A 17,824-nucleotide genomic window follows, 5' to 3' on the forward strand; every position below is an offset into this window, starting at 1 on the left:
CGACTCGCACAACCCTAGTCTTGAGTTGACCTCTTTGCCCACTCATGCTCATTGCCGCATCATGATACCACCTCTTGACTCCTCCACTCTGATCCTAAGATTACGGGTCATATCTCAATGTCAACTCGATCATAACCACAACAAAGAGAAGGGTCACGTTATTGACCAAAATACTAATCTTGAAGCAAATTCAAATGTGAGGAACTCGAGCATTACCCTCGATTTTCTTTTCACGTGTCTAACAATGAAAACTTCAAATAACTTTTCAGTTAAAGTTTTAAACTACAAACAATGCCAACAATTTTCTGTTGCAACGGCAACCGCATAAATTATACATGTCCGTATCATAATTTATCCAACGTACAAACCCCAAATCTCCAATTAGAAACAAGTCGACGCATACCTACACACATGATTAGATTCTGATATCGTCGTCCACCTCATGCACACGGCTACAGTACAGCTACACGAGGCAGGCCGCAAGCAGGAAGTGTGCGGCGTGACGCAGAGGATCCGGGCACCACGTGGCGCACACCCCGACGAAAATTTTGGAATTTGCCGCGCCCTAACTGCATGGCCCACATGTCAGAAGCATTCGATTTTAAACCCCCAGCTCACCTCCCCAAAGCTCTCTCCTCCCACCCACGCCGCCAAGATTACGCGAAAAAGGGAAGAAATTTATCCCAGAGAGCAAATACTTCCTCCCCTGTTGTCGGCCGTCAGAGCGCGTAGGCACTGGTAGCAGCCGCTTGCGCGAGCCATGGAGCAGCGAGGAGGCATCTGAGCGAAAGAGGGGATCTTCTTTTTTTATTGGTTTGATTTGTGGTTCTTGGCTCGTGATCTGGGTGGAATAGGGTTTCGTTCGCTGGAATAGAGCTGCGTGGTTGCCGTGAAGGTGCGTGATTCTTTCGCCGCCCTCTGTTCGTGTTTAGTTGCCAAGTTTCGTTTCGCTGCATTTTTTACCTTATTTTTTGGTGGCAAAGATTGGGAACTCGGAAGATTTGGGCGGCGATATACGGTGAATTGTGATCTGTTTGTTTGGTTTTTTCCCCGGAACAGTGAAATCCGTGACGTTTTCAGTTGGGCCGCGTTCCCCTGTTTGAAGTATTTTAAACTTTGCCCTCAACTTATTTCGAACATGTTCGTACACGGAGGAAAGACTCGACATTTTTGCCAGGAATCTATTAGAACTCCCACCCCCACCCCCCTAGAATCCGCAAAAAGAATACGGATAATGAGTCTTTTTCTCATATTGCAATCCTAAAAAAAGGAGAGATTTTTTTGGTGGGATGTGTCTTATGTAGACGGTTTTATCATATTCTTCGGAAAATTTGAACAAGTTTGAAAATTTCCTGATGGCCAGATGCTTTTGTCCTCATCTCTTTGCAAGCAACGAGGAATATGCTTTTGTTTGGTCCCATAAATATTTTTGTGACTTCACAATAGAAAAATGACCATTTTGAAGTTCTTTGGTTCTGTCACAACTCACAATTAACCTGTACTGTGGAACACGTTGACTCCAAGCACCAAAAACATGCCACTCCTAAATTTGCTGCGTAGTGTGCGCAAGTTGACCAAGTACGTAGATGCGTAAACTGATCCCTTTTGTGAAGTCTAATAAATGACATGAGCAAGTCACTTGCAGTTTGCATAATCTCTGTTTACTTTGCTTTGTTTTCCCTCGTTGCCAATACAATATTTTTGGAGTACTGAAAGCTACACTTCTGTCATTTTATTGCCAAGACAAATGTCTGGCTCCACATGAACTCGTGGCCTTGATCCGAAGAATACGGATGCTCGCTATCTCTTTTTAAATTTTGTCCCTCTCAAGTTATGTTGTTGTTTTCTGCAGTGAAAGCCACTGGTTGACCTGTACTGACTTGCGGAAGAGCGCTACTTGGGAGGCAATCAGAGGTGTTTCGTTTAGTCAAAGAAGAGCTCAGCTCCCTTCTTTTGTGTTGTCCATGGGATGCTTGCTGTGAGGCACTGTGTTCGTCCTAGGAGAGAGTAAAACAGTTCTCTTTTGATTGGAGAGACAGTGCACTTTGGGGGATTGGCTATGTCAGTTTCGGAGAAGTTGGTGCCATCATCATCAGCTTCTTCGTCATCAGATTTGGATCCGCTGTTGAAGGATCTTACAGAGAAGAAGTTGAGCTTTAGGAGGAACGTGGTGTCGTTGGCAGCTGAGCTGAAGGATGTGAGGAATAAGCTTGCTTCACAGGAGCAGCTGTTTGCTAGGGAATCCCAGACTAGGAAGGTCAGTTCGTACTTTGTAATTGGTGCCTTCAGGGTAGTCTGTGGAGTTTCTGCTGACCAGGGAAAAATCTTCACAGGTTGCAGAGACAAAGTCAAGGAGCATGGAAGAGGAAGTAAGCAAGCTGCAGAAATGCTTGCAGGAAAAGGATGAGCAACTGCGTTCAACGACAAGTAGCACTGAACAGGTGAAGAGCTCCCTCGATTCTCCATTTGGATTTGGTGCTAAATCTTTCAACTAGAGCTGTCACAGTAAAAAAAATGCTACGCCTTGCAATTTCTTGGAGACATGTGGGATGTGGCCATGAACTGATAGTCATGGTCTCGTTTTGGTTTACTCTGAATCTTCATACAATAAGTTGAAATAATTTGTCTGGAGTCCAGAAATGTTGAGTATAATAACAATGCCAACAATTTGGTATGAATTTGTTTTCTTGCAAAATTGCATTTCTTTGTTCATCCACCTTTTGATCAGAAAATAATCTTTGGCTTGACTTACTCTGAACTTCTGTTACGGGCTCTTGACATATCTAGCATATGACTGTCGACTGCTAATGTCGATGAGGAAGGTAACTCCACAGTTATATATCAAGTATCTAGTCATCCAAATCTTCATGCCAATGATCTATCCTATGTTCTCATGCCCAGATATTTCCTTTTCACTGGCAAAGTCGGATGCACTTTCTTAATCACTGTTTTCACGTTGTATGCAGTACCTTCACGAGTTGGACGATCTTAGAACAATACTTTCGTCTACCCGAGCTACAGCAGAAGCAAGTGCTGCATCAGCCAAGTCAGCTCAGTTGCAGTGCTTGTCATTGTTGAAAGAGCTGAATGAGAAGGACAGCTCGCTGAAAGAGCACGAAATTCGAGTGAACAAGCTAGGTGAGCAGCTTGATCTTCTCCAGAAGGATCTTCAAGCAAGGGAGCTCTCACAGAGGCAACTCAAAGATGAAGTTTTGAGGATTGAGACCGACATCATGGATACAGTTGCCAAAGCTGGATCTAACAAAGACAACGAACTTCTAAAGATCTTAGCTGACGTTTCACCAAGGAATGTCCAGAATCTCAACAACCTTTTGACTGCTAAGGATACAGAGATTGCCAGGTTGAGAGATGAAATCAGGATATTATCTGCTCACTGGACGAACAAAACCAAGGAACTAGAATCACAAGTATGTTATATTTCTTTAATCCGCAAAATACCTCCTGATTTTGGGTACAAATTCCGTACCTCCACAATGCTGAATTGATGTATATTTACTTAAGATATGTTGTTTGTTGAATAGTTGGAGAAGCACCGGAGAACCGATCAGGAACTGAAGAAGAGGGTTCTGAAGCTTGAATTTTGCCTTCAAGAATCGCAGTCTCAGATGCGAAAACTAAAGAGGGTATGCTCACTACATATTATTGTTGCTTCTTAGCACATCAAACACGACTTCATTTCGCTTGCTCTTCTAGCATTCGTGTCTATGTTCATTTATGCTACCTGAATTGGAGATGGGGCACTTGAGATTTAAATATGCTGCGTTATCACTGAGCATCCTGCATCTGACATGATCTCTGGCACTTAGAATTGACAAATCAACACCATGTGAATGAAGCATCCCTGCCTAATTATCCGTAGAAAATATGCAGGTCAATGATCTGATCGATTGTGCATTTTATTCTGCAGAGGGGGGAGAAAAGAGACAAGGCTCTCAAGGAGCTCATGGATCAGGTTGCCATAAAGCAACCCAACGGCCCGTGCCACGGCAACAAGGAGAATTTCTGGGAGAGCCAGGGCTTCAAGTTCATCGCCTCCATGTCGATGCTGGCCCTAGTGATGCTCGCAAAGCGATGAAATGGCATCCTGAACCAAATCCTGTGTAAAGAAGTTAGGTGAGCAGCTAGCTCATAGTTCATAGTTTAAGAAGCTTTGGTGCAGCGTTTACGTTATTTTGTAGACTTGGGCAGTTGGGCATGCTGTATGATCAGATGTCCAGACCGAACTTGCCAACACCCTATCCTAGTCCTGTAGACTGTAATAGTGTAGTCTGCACTCTGTAGTGCAGTCGCTGCCAGTTCATGTGAGCTCATAAGCAGTCTAGTTATGGATCTACCTCCTATAATTCAAGAGTAGCTACTGCAGTTCTCATTGTTATTATCCTGCTGTACTTCTAATCTTCAGTATCTATATGGCTAGTACATGCTTCTGAAGTTCTTTTCTGCATGGAAGCTGAGTGCACTGCTTCTGAAATACCGCAAGACATTGGCAATGCTCTAACCGGTAATGGAACGAAAAAGGGGTCAAATTTGGGTGGAACATTTCTCCACATGAATACAAGATCAATCTGACTGAAGGTAAATATTGAATGATAACCAATCTCAAAACAAGATCTGCTAGTTTCATTACAACTGAAGGTAAATGATATACCCAACAAGTGAAGCAACTGGCAAAGCTCAAGCCTCAAGGTGAACAGTTTTTTTAAAAAAATAAATAAATCTGAAGAACGTGTTCCAGGTAGCTATATATGATGCGTGCCACTGCCACCAACAAACAAGTCGTCTTGCAACCGGTAGAAAGAATCAAATATTGTGGGTACAAGAATCCTGATTACATTTTGGGGAAGAATAATCACAAATGTAATACGCTGCCAGCCACACATCCGCAAGAACATCGACAACTCATATATCTTACTTATCTATCATACAAGAGGGGGAATGAAGCTTATGATCCCGCATTTTCTCCGGGGTTAGAAGCCCGTGCATTAAGCAGGGGCTGGAGTGCCTTGACCACGATGCTCATGTTTGGCCGGAAGTCTGCTTCGTATTGAACACACAATGCGGCAACAGCTGCAAACTGTTTCAAAGATCGAAAACAAAATGGGTATTAAGCCATAAAATGGTTCCCCAAAGGACACCTGAACTCAGGAACAACTACAAGACACATCACCAGCAGCAAATGATCAAAGCTTAGCATAATAAACTAACGCTGAATCCAAACATGCTTCAAGAACAATGTTAATTACAGTAGCAGATCAAATTCTAAGAGTACAATACCAGCATTAGGAATTTTAACAACAGATGACAAGTTAGCAACAAAAACAGTTTCTGAAAGGTACACTATTACTTTACTCATTCATTCTTCTATAATAAGCAATTTGTTCTCCATTTCCCAACTTTCGTCGGCAGTTTGCCAAAATAATTGTTACAAACAACTTAAGTCATGCATAGTTCGAGAAGAGAGGTTGTTCATGATACCTTTGCAACAGCTTTAGGAGGATAGTCCCCTCCAAGTCTTGAGTCAACACATTGTCTAACCTTGTCTTCACTAAGTCTTGGAGTAGCCTGCCAGAGTTGAACAAATAAATAATTTGATCCACCCAACATAATACAGGTTCAAATTATCTTATAAGCACAAGTAGCGTGCGTTGATGAAATTTACCCATGTCACAAGGCTCTGCTGTCCCCTTGGTAATGTATGGTCGACAGGTTTCCTTCCAGTCAACAACTCGAGAAGAACAACTCCAAAACTATACACATCGCTCTTAGAGCTGAGCTGTCCAGTCATTGCATACCTGACCCAAAAAATTCAAACAACATTAAGCTAAATTAACTCAAAAGCCCTGTAGAACAATTTAAAAGGAAATCGGAACATACTCAGGTGCGTGATATCCGAATGTTCCAAGAACCCTAGTTGAGTGAAGCCGAGCTGCCATGTCGGGAGCTTGGTTTGACAAATCAAAATCAGCTACTTTAGCTACATCGTCATCAAAAAGAAGAACATTGCTGGACTTAATGTCTCGGTGTATGATATGGGGCTGTGCTTTCTCATGAAGATACTCGAGGCCTTTCGCCGCACCGACAGCTATCTTCACACGTTGTGCCCATGATAAGACCGGACCAGGTTGAGCTCCTTTAACACCTTTTCTTCCTGTAAAGAGACATATTCCACATTATAAGCAAGTTTTTTTTTAAAAAAAACTCTTAGATCATGAGATTGTTTAACTCTCCCAAGAGATAAAAGAAAAAGGTTGCACAAAACAATACCATGAAGCATATCATGGAGAGAACCCATAGTAGCAAACTCATAAGCAAGGACACGGAGGGTCCCATCAGCGCAGTAACCAAGCAACTCAACAACATGTTCATGCTTCAGCCTTGACACCATAGAGACCTGTAGATGTATTTCATAATGACTTCAAAGTGAAGACCCCAAAAAGATGCATATACCTAAGCAGGGAGACACGGACCTGCGCCAAAAATTCTTGGTCTGGCTGCTTATTTGAATCCAACTTTTTGACTGCGGCATTCCTACCATTTCTTAGAACACCAAAATATACTCTGCCAAAGGAGCCCTCACCAATCAAAGCTTCATCACCAAAACCCTTAGTCACCTCCCTAATCTCATCCACGGGAATGGTGGGGACTGCAATTGGTTGCATTTTCACAGGCTGAGGACCCTTGGGAGTTGGATCAGTAGTGCGGTATGCATCATTCCCTGCAGGTTAGTCAGAGTTCAGTAAAAGTTTATAATCAAGGACCATAAGCAAAATATATACTATGAGAAATGGGGCTATGCACAGGATTATAACAAAAAGGTCTAGCGTTATTACTTGCTGGATGGTGTCCTGGGTATGGATTCCTGTTGTCTGGTACTCCTTGTGTATCTTCATCACCACAGCATGCAAAGCACGACATATTCGATCCAAAAACAAGACCTGGAAGTTGGAAGCAAGAACTTTTTTATTAGAAGCAGCACAATGAACACTGGCTCACACGAAGGTAGCACCAGTTACACAGGGGAAAAGAAAGAGCGAAATCAGTTGGAAATGGAGCAATAAAATCCATAAGTACAGAAGTGATCGATCACCTTTCCATGTCATGAATTCATCGCATGGTCCATGGAATAATGTTACTACAGCAACCATGTATAAATTCTCCCCTGCACCCCTTATCCCCTTGGTTCAACATTCATGTTCTTCACTTATCCACTAAATGCGAGACTAGCACAAGTGCACAACAAGTTCACAGAAACCAAAGCCCACATGTTGCAAACAATTAATGCAAAGAAAAAACCTAAAATATGGAGGTGTTCCTCTGTGCTTTGTTGTTTGTCAACTTCCTAGCTAGGATTAAAATATATCTGGGAGGAAGGTACAAAGTACTAACAATCACCACTTGCTATTAAAGCTGATCAAAGGACGGTTCATTCTGCACTGACATCCTTGACAACTCCCAATATTCTACAGATTACATACCACATTAGTTCAAGACCCAATTATACACTTTGGTTGGAAATCTATTACATTAATCATCCACCCTTCAGAGGTTGGGCCAATGACCACTGGATGCATACTGGCAATTATGCCATTGCTCTATAGTTTGATCTTAATGACAACCAAATCAAAGTACTAACTTAAACCGAAACATCTTGGAAGAATGCCACGCATATAATTTTGCACTCGGTGCACTGCTGATCCTCCATAATACCAGCCCCAAGAGGTCACGTTTTCTCTCCTGCCTACAGCTCAATAATCATGGCAGTCTCACACCGCGCCAATTCATTATGTGTTCCAAAGAAACCAGGTCAATCCCAAATGTTAACAATATCATGTTCACTCTACCTCTTACTCTTAGCACTAGCACTGTCCTACTCCTAAACCTGCAAACCGCTACAGCTCCGAAGCATCATCTCGGTGTGTTACGAATGCAGCAATAAATTATCAAGATGTTACACCACGCTACACTACGGATGAACTATCTATTCTGTAGCAACTGCAAATAAAGGGGCATTTTTTTTGTAATTGTCGACGAGACAATAACACTACATCCTGGATACCTGCAATCGACTGCCTCCAAGAACTGATTAGTAAACTGAAGCACAAGCATGATTTTTTCAACCAAACAGAAGAAAAAAAGAGGCTCTCAGAAAGAAGATCGGAGGCACACAACTGCCTTTCCTGAGCTCGACGTGCTAAAAAAAAATTCACGAGGAATCAGACGAACACCCTAATCAAACAAATCGCAAGAACTAAACTAGAACGAAATTCCGCCAGCAAATTGACCGCCGACAAACGGAACCCGCCCCGTCCAGATTCGGGGCTCCAGGCCGCCAAGAACCATAGCCCAGCAACCCAATCCCCGTCCCGCGAAAGCAACCGGCAAGCAACTGCCTCGGAGAAGAGATCACGAGAAATCATATGTAACCACCACAGATCAGCGCAAAGGCGACGGCTTTCGGTGGCAGCAGAGCGAGGGGGAGCCGAATCCGGCGTCAAAATCGCACCTTTTCGCGTCCCGGCGGCGGCAGCGGGCGGAGGAAGCCGATTAGCCGACGCGGAGGAGGACGAAGAGGCGCGGCTACTGCACGGCGAGGGGAGGCAGCGGAAGCAGCAAGTAGGCGAGGAGGAAGGGAAGCGAGTAGGAAGCCAGTACAGCCTTTCCGACGGAGCTGTGCGGTCACCAGCGGCGAGGTTATATGTTGGAACAGCTAGTCTACTGTCCGTATGGTCGTCAGAATGCGCGTGTTAGAGAGAGCAAAAGGCAAAACCCCATGTGCCTCTTCTATTTTTCGTTTCTTTTTTACTCCGACGCTTCCATCTCACGCACGAAGAACTTTCAGTTGACCACGTCCGTCTTTCAACTGGTCATATCGACTTCGAAAACCTCAATTTTGAGCTTTCAGCTCAGAGCTAGAATCATTTAGCTAAAAAAATTCATAATATTCAACTGAAAGTTGAGGATTTTCTACTGAAAAAATAGCATCGTTCAGCTTAAAAGGAATGCAATTGGTCTTCGAGCGAAGCCGATGATTCGAGAAGTATTGTAAGGCGGTGACCTATAACTAAATAGTGGATGTCATCTGATGTAATTATATCGTGACGTGACCGTTGATATGTGAGCTAACTGTTAGAATAGAGTTTATATGTCAACGACGACGTTACCCGTTCTATACAGTTACGTCAAAAAAAACCACTTTCCTATATAGCAACCAACTCGTCTTCTTTCGAAACATGCTACACCCACCTTACCAACTAGGGATTCTCTTCCTTCTCTACTACCCCTATTTCTTCCCTCTTCATTGTTATGGCTTAGACCTTTTATGGCATATCTAAGTACAAAATCTAAAATAAGATCTCTTATAATTCTAAGTTTGTAAGTCTAGTTTAAATTAAAATTAAAAAATATGAAGGTGATTCCATAATAAAAAGGTAAAATTAAAACCATTTAGCTTATTGTCTCAATTTCAACTAACCGTTGCTAGATATTCAGTATATCTAATATGAACTCAGCGATCATCTCGACTTACTTCTGATCTTTCTAAGGCATTTTGAGCACCACGTCTTTGATTACCAAAACAATTACATCACCGATACAAGCAATGTAAGCACTGTGATGACAGAAATGAGAAAGGAAATGTAGCAATAACAAAATCATCTTGCTCTTGAATTTAAAAAAGGTATAATTAAGCTTAACATATAAATGCTTAAATTCTAAGTAGCTACGCCTACGCTATATGCAGATAGAACAATGGTACACCCTCGAGGTGCAGAGGAAATTCTAAATTCAGTTGCACTTGGTCTTGAGGCCGGGTAACCATTTAATCGTTGAATCGGTCTGATTAAGAAGCACGGGCGGAGCCATGGGCAACGTTGACTGCATCAAGCTTACATGCTCCTGCCGATCGATTGGTGAAGACCATTTCCCATTGACTTTTGATGCGGATGAGTAATAAATCATCAGGGATTTCGTTGAATTTGATCCGTTGTTAATGTGCCATATGCTCAGCTGAAAAGGATTGGAAGTAAAACCGACTCATACATGTTCCTGCTTTGCAAGTCGCCAAATGCCCAAGAGCTCAAAGACTACTGCTCTATAAGCCTCATTCACAGTTTCTGCAAGCTGTTAACTAAGACCCTTGCTCTAAGGCTCGCACCGAGATTACCTGCAATGGTGCGGCCGAATCAGTCAGCATTCATTAAAGGTCGCCGCATCCACGACAACTTTAGAGCGGTTGATCTTGGTGCCAAACTTCTCCATAGAAAGGGCCGATCATCTCTATTGCTGAAGATTGATATTGCCAAGGCTTTCGACTCCGTTTCCTGGATATTCTTGTTTGACATCCTTCAGCATCTAGGCTTCTCAAGACGATGGATTGACTGGATGGCCCTTTTGCTTTCATCTGCAAGCACCAAGGTCTTGATAAATGGGAGGCCAGGCAATCGCATTTGTCATGCCCGGGGCCTTCGGCAGGGCGATCCCCTCTCCCCGCTGCTATTTGTGTTGGTCATGGAAGCTCTCAATGCGATGATCTCCTGCGCGAACAGTACCTCCTTGTTCGCAAATTTGGGAATGCCGCAAATCGAGAACAGGTCTTCCTTATATGCGGACGACTTGGTTGTTTTTCTCTCACTAGTTGAGCAAGATCTTGTCTTGATCAGAGCTATATTGGACTTGTTTGCTGCTGCATCCGGCCTCCATTCAAACCTTAACAAATGCCAGGTGTCTCCAATACGATGCTCTAAAACGGATCTAGATTTGGTGCAGTCCTTCTTCCCCTGTCGCGTCGCTGACTTCCCGGTGAAATACCTGGGGGTGCCATTGGCTTTGAGGAAGCTTCGTAAATGCCACATACAACCGTTGGTTGACGACGTTGCTGATCGCCTCCCAACTTGGAAAGCCGGCTTGATGTCCAGGGCTGGCCAGGTTGTTCTCACCAAAGTCACTTTAACGGCTATCCCTGTTTACATATCGATCGCAATTTGCTTGCCGCCCTGGGCAATTCAAGCCATTGATAAGCTCCGCCGTGCCTTCCTCTGGAGTGGTTCCGATTCAGTCTCCGGTGGACGATGCCTTGTTGCTTGGCCAAGAGTGTGCTGGCCTCTTTCCATGGGGGGTTTGGGACTTCATGATCTTACACTGCTTGGCTACGCGCTTCGGCTGCGGTGGGAGTGGCTTCACCGTGTCGATGATACGCGTACTTGGGTTTCTCTACCTATGAAAGGTGACTACATCGTTACTGCTATGTTTGAAGCTTCGGTCTCTGTTGTCGTTGGAAATGGCCGCAAGGCGCTGTTTTGGTCCGACAAATGGATCGAAGGAAGGGCAATTAAGCATTTGGCGCCAAATCTGTTCAATGCGGTCTCGAAGCGCAATGTGAGGTCACGAACGGTAGCTGATACTCTGTTTAATCGTCGATGGGTTCGTGACATTGCTGGGGCCCTCTCGGTCATAGTTCTGATCGAGTTCCTGACAGTCTGGGATTTGTTGGAATCGGTTCAGTTAACTGAAGACCCTAACAGTTTCATCTGGTGCTGGTATCCTAATCACCAGTACTCGTCGTCCTCTGCTTACAGGGTGTTTTTCCTTGGTCAAACAGAATTGCCGGGGGCAAAGCAACTATGGAAGTCCAAGGCTCCTGCTAAGTGCAAGTTTTTTCTCTGGCTAGCTTTCTTCGATCGGTGTTGGACAAATGATCGCCTCCAACGTCATAGCCTTAGGAACGGAGGACCGTGCTCCCTCTGCGGTCAGGCTTCTGAAACCATTCACCACCTGCTGTTGGGTTGCGTTTTCAGTCGGGAAGTTTGGTTCAAATTGCTGAGAATGGTTCATCTTCAACATCTTGTTCCATTAGTTGACTCAGCCTTAGTCGATTGGTGGCTGATCTCGTGCAAACGGATAAACAAGAACATGCGTCAGGGCTTCGACTCTATGTTCATCTTGACCTCGTGGAGCTTATGGAAGGAGAGAAATCGGCGTGTTTTCAATCAGTCTTCGATGCTGCCAGGCCAGTTGAGCTCCCTGATATGTGATGAAGCAAGAAATTAGGTGTCGGCCGGCAACGAAGGGTTGCTGTGCTTCACCCAGCAGCCATCTCCGGTCGCCTTGCTACTCTAATGTTGTCTTCTGCTAACTTGTGTTTGTGTTCGCTTTCTAGGCTTTGTATGTGCCGGCTGTTTAGGTATTTTCCTTGCTAGTTGTTCCGTTTCTCGGCTCTTACCGTGCCGGACAGTGAGCAGCGCGTGCTGTTTTCCTATAACTCTGCCGTTTCTCTCCTTAATGAAATAACACGTCCGAACGTGTTCTCGAAAAAAAACTGATATTAATTAAGCCCCCACAAAATGGTTCCTCGTAAAAGGATTACAAGAAATGAACCCTGGGCCCTTGGGAGGAGGTCAGGAGGTGGCGGTAAGGACAGCGAAGCGGCTCCTGTGACTATTTGACTGACCAAACGCGGCGGCGTCAGGTCGGCTTGTCTGCTTCGTCACATGGACATGGATGATGGCACCCACCCCTAGCTGTCTCTGCGATTCTGCCTGCCTGACTTTAGGTCTGGACTGACAGACAGCCACAAAAGCTCTTGAAGGTAGCAAATGTGAATCCCCAAACAACACATAATCTGTCTGTTTGTTCTTATAAACAGGCTCTCAACTGACATATCTTTAGCTGTAAATAATGCAGTTGTTACGTTTTCTCCCCCTATGCGCATTCGGGTTTCTTCAGATAATCAGACTGAACTGTCATATCTTCTCCCTTTCACCAATTTCATACTAGGAATAAAAATCGCATCAAGACATACGGATATGTATGATGATATTGTGTTGCAAATGATAGAGATGATAGAGACGGTAGACAGGCATGAGTTGGCGATACGGCGCAGCCAATGATGATTTCCATGTGGTTTCGCTCTCCAGATCCTGATTTCTTCCTAATCAATCCTTGCTCCATGACAAGCTCCAAGGAAGGGAATGTTTTGCTATAGATCACTCTGGATTCTGTTGGTTGAGCAGACGGCGATTGCAATTTTGCAAGAATTATTTGTAGTAGCTCTGTTAAGCTTCTGAATTGACTTGGTGGTTTATAGATTATTGGAGTTCTGTGTCATGTACTTATTTGGGCGTTTCCTGGGAATAAAACTAATCAGTGATTGATGAGTTCTGAGGTGCTCTGCTCACATGTGTTGGTTCATGAGACCTCTGGACAAGAACACTGAACTCCTCCATTAGAATCTGTCGAAGTGTCCTACTCCAAATCGTTTTTACTCTCTTACATAATGCTCCCTCCAGACATAAATGTATATCAATTTAGATAAGACGTGATCTCTAATGTATAGCTTTGATCATTATTTTTATTAGAATATATTTATATAATTTATTGAATTTGTGATATTATGAAAGTATTTTTCAAGATAAATTCACACATATGATTTTAAGGTTTTCAAACTAAATATTTTAAAAACTATTATTAGCCAAAATTTTAACTGAATATTTTTCTAAAATGACATGTATTTATAATGGGAGAGAATAATCCTGGAGCTTTCTTGCACGCCCACAAATCATGGTTGGCAAATGGCAAGTACATCCTTGCTTGCTTAGTGTTAACCTACCAAGGTCATTGCTGTCAATTCCATGGTGTGCTTGTAATTTGCAAGGCAAAAAAATGGTTAAAAGGCCAATTGCTTAAGCAACTTCTCATGTAATTACATCTGGCATTTGCTTCACTACCAGCAGTTGGCCTGACATTTGCATCAATGGGGAGCTTGATGTGTAATAAAGTTAGCCGACATGGAACTAGAAGTCCTTTGTTTATCAACTGCAGCTTCACCATTAGATGGGCCCGCAGTTTCAGCTAGATGGACAGGTGGCGTGCAGTGCTGTGTTGCCGAACCTGAACAGCCAGCCGTACCTTTGGCATAAACAAGTCGCCCGTCGGAAAGTCCAACAAGGTTTGGGTCATCTCCAACATGAGCAACAGCCGCCAGCCGGGAAGAACAGGATCAACTCTTCTGCAAACCATCATGCGCTGTCATCTCCAAGGTAATCTCAATCATCACGGATCCGTGGAGATTTCAGCAGAGATTAGAAGCACAAGGTGACCCACCAAACCAGAGCTAACAGAAACAGAGGTTAATCAAGAGGGTGATTTAAGAGGGTGAAACCAAACCAGAACTCACAAGATTCAGATAGCTCAACCAGAAGGGAAGATTCAGAATTTCAGGTAGCTCAGCATGGTTCAGTGGCATGCACAGGTGACCTGAGATGCACTCATGAGTTGTTAGTGAAATCTACACCTGACCTGGGAAGCACTCTGATCTATTAATGCATTAAACCCTTTTTTGGCTGCTCTCCAACCACCACCTAATGTCAACAAGAAACAGGTGTTCAGTATCAGTCCACAGGTCAGAATACACACGAAAAGGATTCTACCTAGATGTTAAAGTTTACAAGCACCTTGCATCTTCACCAAACACACACCAGTCATTGCAGCTTCACCAAACACACAAACCGACCAATAAGCATTCATATATCAGAACTGTCCAAGGAATCATACCGCACAAGACAAGGTAACCAAAAAGCAGGAGGTTCCATTTCTTCTCAAAGTAGCTGTAGCTTCTTCTTTTTTTTTCTTTCACCATCACATAAGAGAATAACAGGCAATAAATCCTCCTCTAGGCAAATAAGAACCAGACACAATACCCTTACAAGTACTTATTAGGAGAGTACAATACAAAGGATAAATTGTAGTAAGGGGCAACTTAAGAATCACAACGGAGAAGCCACAAAACATGATAATGCCACAGACCAAAAGCTTCTGAAAGGAGGTGCCTTAAGCAGAAGGCTTCTCGCACTTTAGGGGCTTCACCACCTCCCAGGTGAAGTCCGGGTCGTCCCTTCCGAAGTGACCATAAGCAGCTGTCTTGAGGTAGCGCCCGTTGCCGCCTTTCTTGAGGTCAAGGTTGATGATGATCATGCCAGGCCTGAAGTCGAAGTTCTCCTTCACAATCTTGAGGATCTCCTTGTCAGGGATGCTGCCGGTGCCATATGTGTCGACAAACACAGAGAGCGGCTCAGGCACACCAATGGCGTAGGAAACCTGGACGATGGCACGGCGAGCAAGGCCGTTAGCAACAATGCTCTTGGCAGCCTGCCTGGCAACATATGCTCCACTGCGGTCGACCTTAGTTGGGTCCTTGCCAGAGAAAGCACCACCACCGTGGGCTCCCCAACCACCATAAGTGTCAATGATAATCTTCCGGCCAGTGAGACCAGCATCACCATGAGGTCCACCAATGACAAAGCGACCAGATGGGTTAAGATGGAAGATTGTCTTCTCGTCAAGGTACTGCTCTGGGATGACAGGCTTGATGACATGCTCCTTGAGGTCAGCAGCAATCTCATCATTGGTGACTGTCTCGTCATGCTGGGTAGAGATGAGGACAGTATGGACGCGGATAGGGACCATGGCACCACTCTCATTGCGGTACTCAACAGTCACCTGGGTCTTCCCATCAGGCCTGAGCCAGGGGCATGTCCCATTCTTGCGGACCTCGGTGAGACGAGCGCCAAGCTTGGTAGCAAGGACGTGGCTGAGAGGCATCAACTCAGGGGTCTCATCAGTGGCATACCCAAACATGTGTCCCTGGTCACCAGCACCAATCTCCTCAGGGCGCTTGGTGAAGTGGCCATGCACACCCTGCGCAATATCAGGGGACTGCTGCTCAATGTTCACAAGCACCTTGCAGTGGTCAGCATCAAGCCCGACATCATTTGACACAAAACCGATGTTACGGCAGGTCTGCCTGACAATCTTCTCGTAGTCGACATTGGCCTTGGTGGTGATCTCACCAAATACCATGACCATGTTAGTCTTGGTGCAGGTCTCGCAAGCAACCTTGCTGTCGGGGTCCTCAGCAAGGCAAGCGTCAAGCACGGCATCTGAGACCTGGTCGCAGAGCTTGTCAGGATGTCCCTCATTGACAGACTCTGAGGTGAAGAGGAAGGTGTCAACTGCGGCCATCTTCTCTGATCTGCAGCAGATGACATTGCACATATTTCAGTTACAGACAATATGATAAATGAAATGGCTAAGGCAAAGCATGAATGCTTATGGTCAAACAAATAACATGATCGACAAAACCGAGTTTGAGTTACTCCTAACAGACCAATGGCTAAACACTTTGTGGAAATGTTTGGATAAGATACTGACAGGACAATCTGGAATCCCAGCTAATATTCTACTCCTCTTTTGGACACAAATGCTTTCAGCACCAAAACTTGTCCTATTGTCTCATTCAGAAAAAGGGTTCTTTTGTAGCTTATGTAAGCCAAACTTCTGTTGTGTTGGCACATAGCAAAGGCCACAATTTCAGGTAGAGATATACTTCATGCAGAGTCAAGTAAATTCCTCCTAGAAAAGTTTGGCATTTCTAATTCACTTGCACAAAAGTATGCTCCGCCAGAGTGACTAGTGGACAGAAGGCCCAAGGACCTACCAGGTGTCTATCCGAATCAGCACAAGAATAACCACTTGCCTAATAAGGTTCTAGGAACAGAAGAACCACTCAATTATGCTTCCACTACCTACTGTAACTATCAGAAGATATTTGTAGGAAGCAACATCATGGGGCATAGAAGCGTAAAATCACTTGCTCTATATTTTTAGCAGTTTGCAAAAGGAGAAATCCCCAATCCTAAATCACGTGGAGCTTGCCTATCAAAACTTTTTGAAACATGTGTTTTCATTCCTTGAGATCATAAAAATATGAAGATAAAGCTTGATATTTCCCCTAAAACCATTTCAGGACAAATGCAAACAGTATCACCATCCTGTCGGCAGCAACCTCTACGCTAAACCCCTCCTAACTAGATACTGATCTGTTGATTCATAAGCGCAAACTTTTCTCGACACGGATGGGATTCCAATGAAACCATCCTGCGACGTGTTTACCTTTCCTTCCCCCCCATGCCATCTCGAACGGGGCAAGATCCCAAAAGCAACAATAAATCAAGAACCACCGCAATTCAAAACAGGCAGCTACCGAACGAGCACCCTAACTCTCCGTCTAGCAGGAAGTGTCCTGCAGATCCTATCGCGGCGGGCACGAGACGAGAAGAAACGGGGAGGGAGGCGAGCGGCTCACCTGCGGCGGCGCGGAGGCGGAGGGACGGAGGCGGATGGTTAGCAGCTCGTCTCAGATCCGACCCGGCCGCAGCGCACGGCGAGCTGGGCCTCGCGCCGGCCCATTTATAGAACCCCGGCCGAGCGAGGGTGGGCGGCCGCCCGCCGTCGGATGGGATTCGGTCGGATCGGGCGGCGGCGGGGTCAGGCCGAGTGGAGTGAGGACGGGAAGGAGAGGGTGGGTTGGGTGGGGGACAGCGACCCGTACCCACCATGACTGGGTCTCACTGAGATGTGGGGCCGCGGGCGCTCACCAAACCGCCGGTGGGCCCCGCGTGGTGCTGGTGCGCTTCGATCCCACGCACGCATCGGCCGCTAATGACGCATTGCCGAATTCATAATCGCCGCTAATCTTCTTCTGGAGTTGACTGGTGTTGACTCGCACAAGCATCACAGCACAGGCTTCTTTCCTGCTCTGCAGAGATCATCGATGTTGCTTTAAGGTTAGATCATCTCTAACGGATTCTTATCAAGGATCAAATCCTCTTTACGAAGAGATTTTCGTTCCTTTCAGCGCTTCAACGATTTTCCTTCGCGGTTTCCGTCACAAAGGAATTTTCTTATCATCCCCAACCATATTCCATTCATTTTGTTTCCTTTTCGATTCCTCTTCTCGTTTCTACTCTTT

At 44.8% G+C, this 17,824-nt stretch overlaps 3 protein-coding genes across 3 annotated transcripts; 1 reads left to right on the top strand and 2 right to left on the bottom strand.

Moving 5' to 3' along the window:
* Positions 1-605: 605 nt before the first annotated feature.
* Positions 606-4,465, top strand: LOC133885940 (nuclear envelope-associated protein 2-like). Its single transcript, XM_062325714.1, has 6 exons — positions 606-895; positions 1,853-2,257; positions 2,334-2,441; positions 2,967-3,428; positions 3,543-3,644; positions 3,929-4,465. Exons 2-6 carry the CDS (start codon positions 2,060-2,062, stop codon positions 4,094-4,096), a joined length of 1,038 nt encoding a protein of 345 aa, XP_062181698.1. The 5' UTR covers positions 606-895; positions 1,853-2,059; the 3' UTR covers positions 4,097-4,465.
* Positions 4,466-4,587: 122 nt separating this feature from the next.
* LOC133885939 (pto-interacting protein 1-like) lies at positions 4,588-8,760 on the bottom strand. Its single transcript, XM_062325713.1, has 8 exons — positions 8,525-8,760; positions 6,852-6,956; positions 6,489-6,736; positions 6,286-6,412; positions 5,896-6,169; positions 5,681-5,813; positions 5,497-5,583; positions 4,588-5,095 (listed from the first exon to the last, which is right to left on the bottom strand). Exons 2-8 carry the CDS (start codon positions 6,934-6,936, stop codon positions 4,964-4,966), a joined length of 1,086 nt encoding a protein of 361 aa, XP_062181697.1. The 5' UTR covers positions 6,937-6,956; positions 8,525-8,760; the 3' UTR covers positions 4,588-4,963.
* Positions 8,761-14,582: 5,822 nt separating this feature from the next.
* Positions 14,583-17,319, bottom strand: LOC133884278 (S-adenosylmethionine synthase 1-like). Its single transcript, XM_062323632.1, has 2 exons — positions 17,159-17,319; positions 14,583-16,045 (listed from the first exon to the last, which is right to left on the bottom strand). Exon 2 carries the CDS (start codon positions 16,033-16,035, stop codon positions 14,845-14,847), a length of 1,191 nt encoding a protein of 396 aa, XP_062179616.1. The 5' UTR covers positions 16,036-16,045; positions 17,159-17,319; the 3' UTR covers positions 14,583-14,844.
* Between the last annotated feature and the right edge of the window lie 505 nt (positions 17,320-17,824).

The sequence above is a fragment of the Phragmites australis genome, chromosome 11 (genome assembly GCF_958298935.1).
Source record: "Phragmites australis chromosome 11, lpPhrAust1.1, whole genome shotgun sequence".
Classification (NCBI taxonomy): Eukaryota; Viridiplantae; Streptophyta; class Magnoliopsida; order Poales; family Poaceae; genus Phragmites; species Phragmites australis.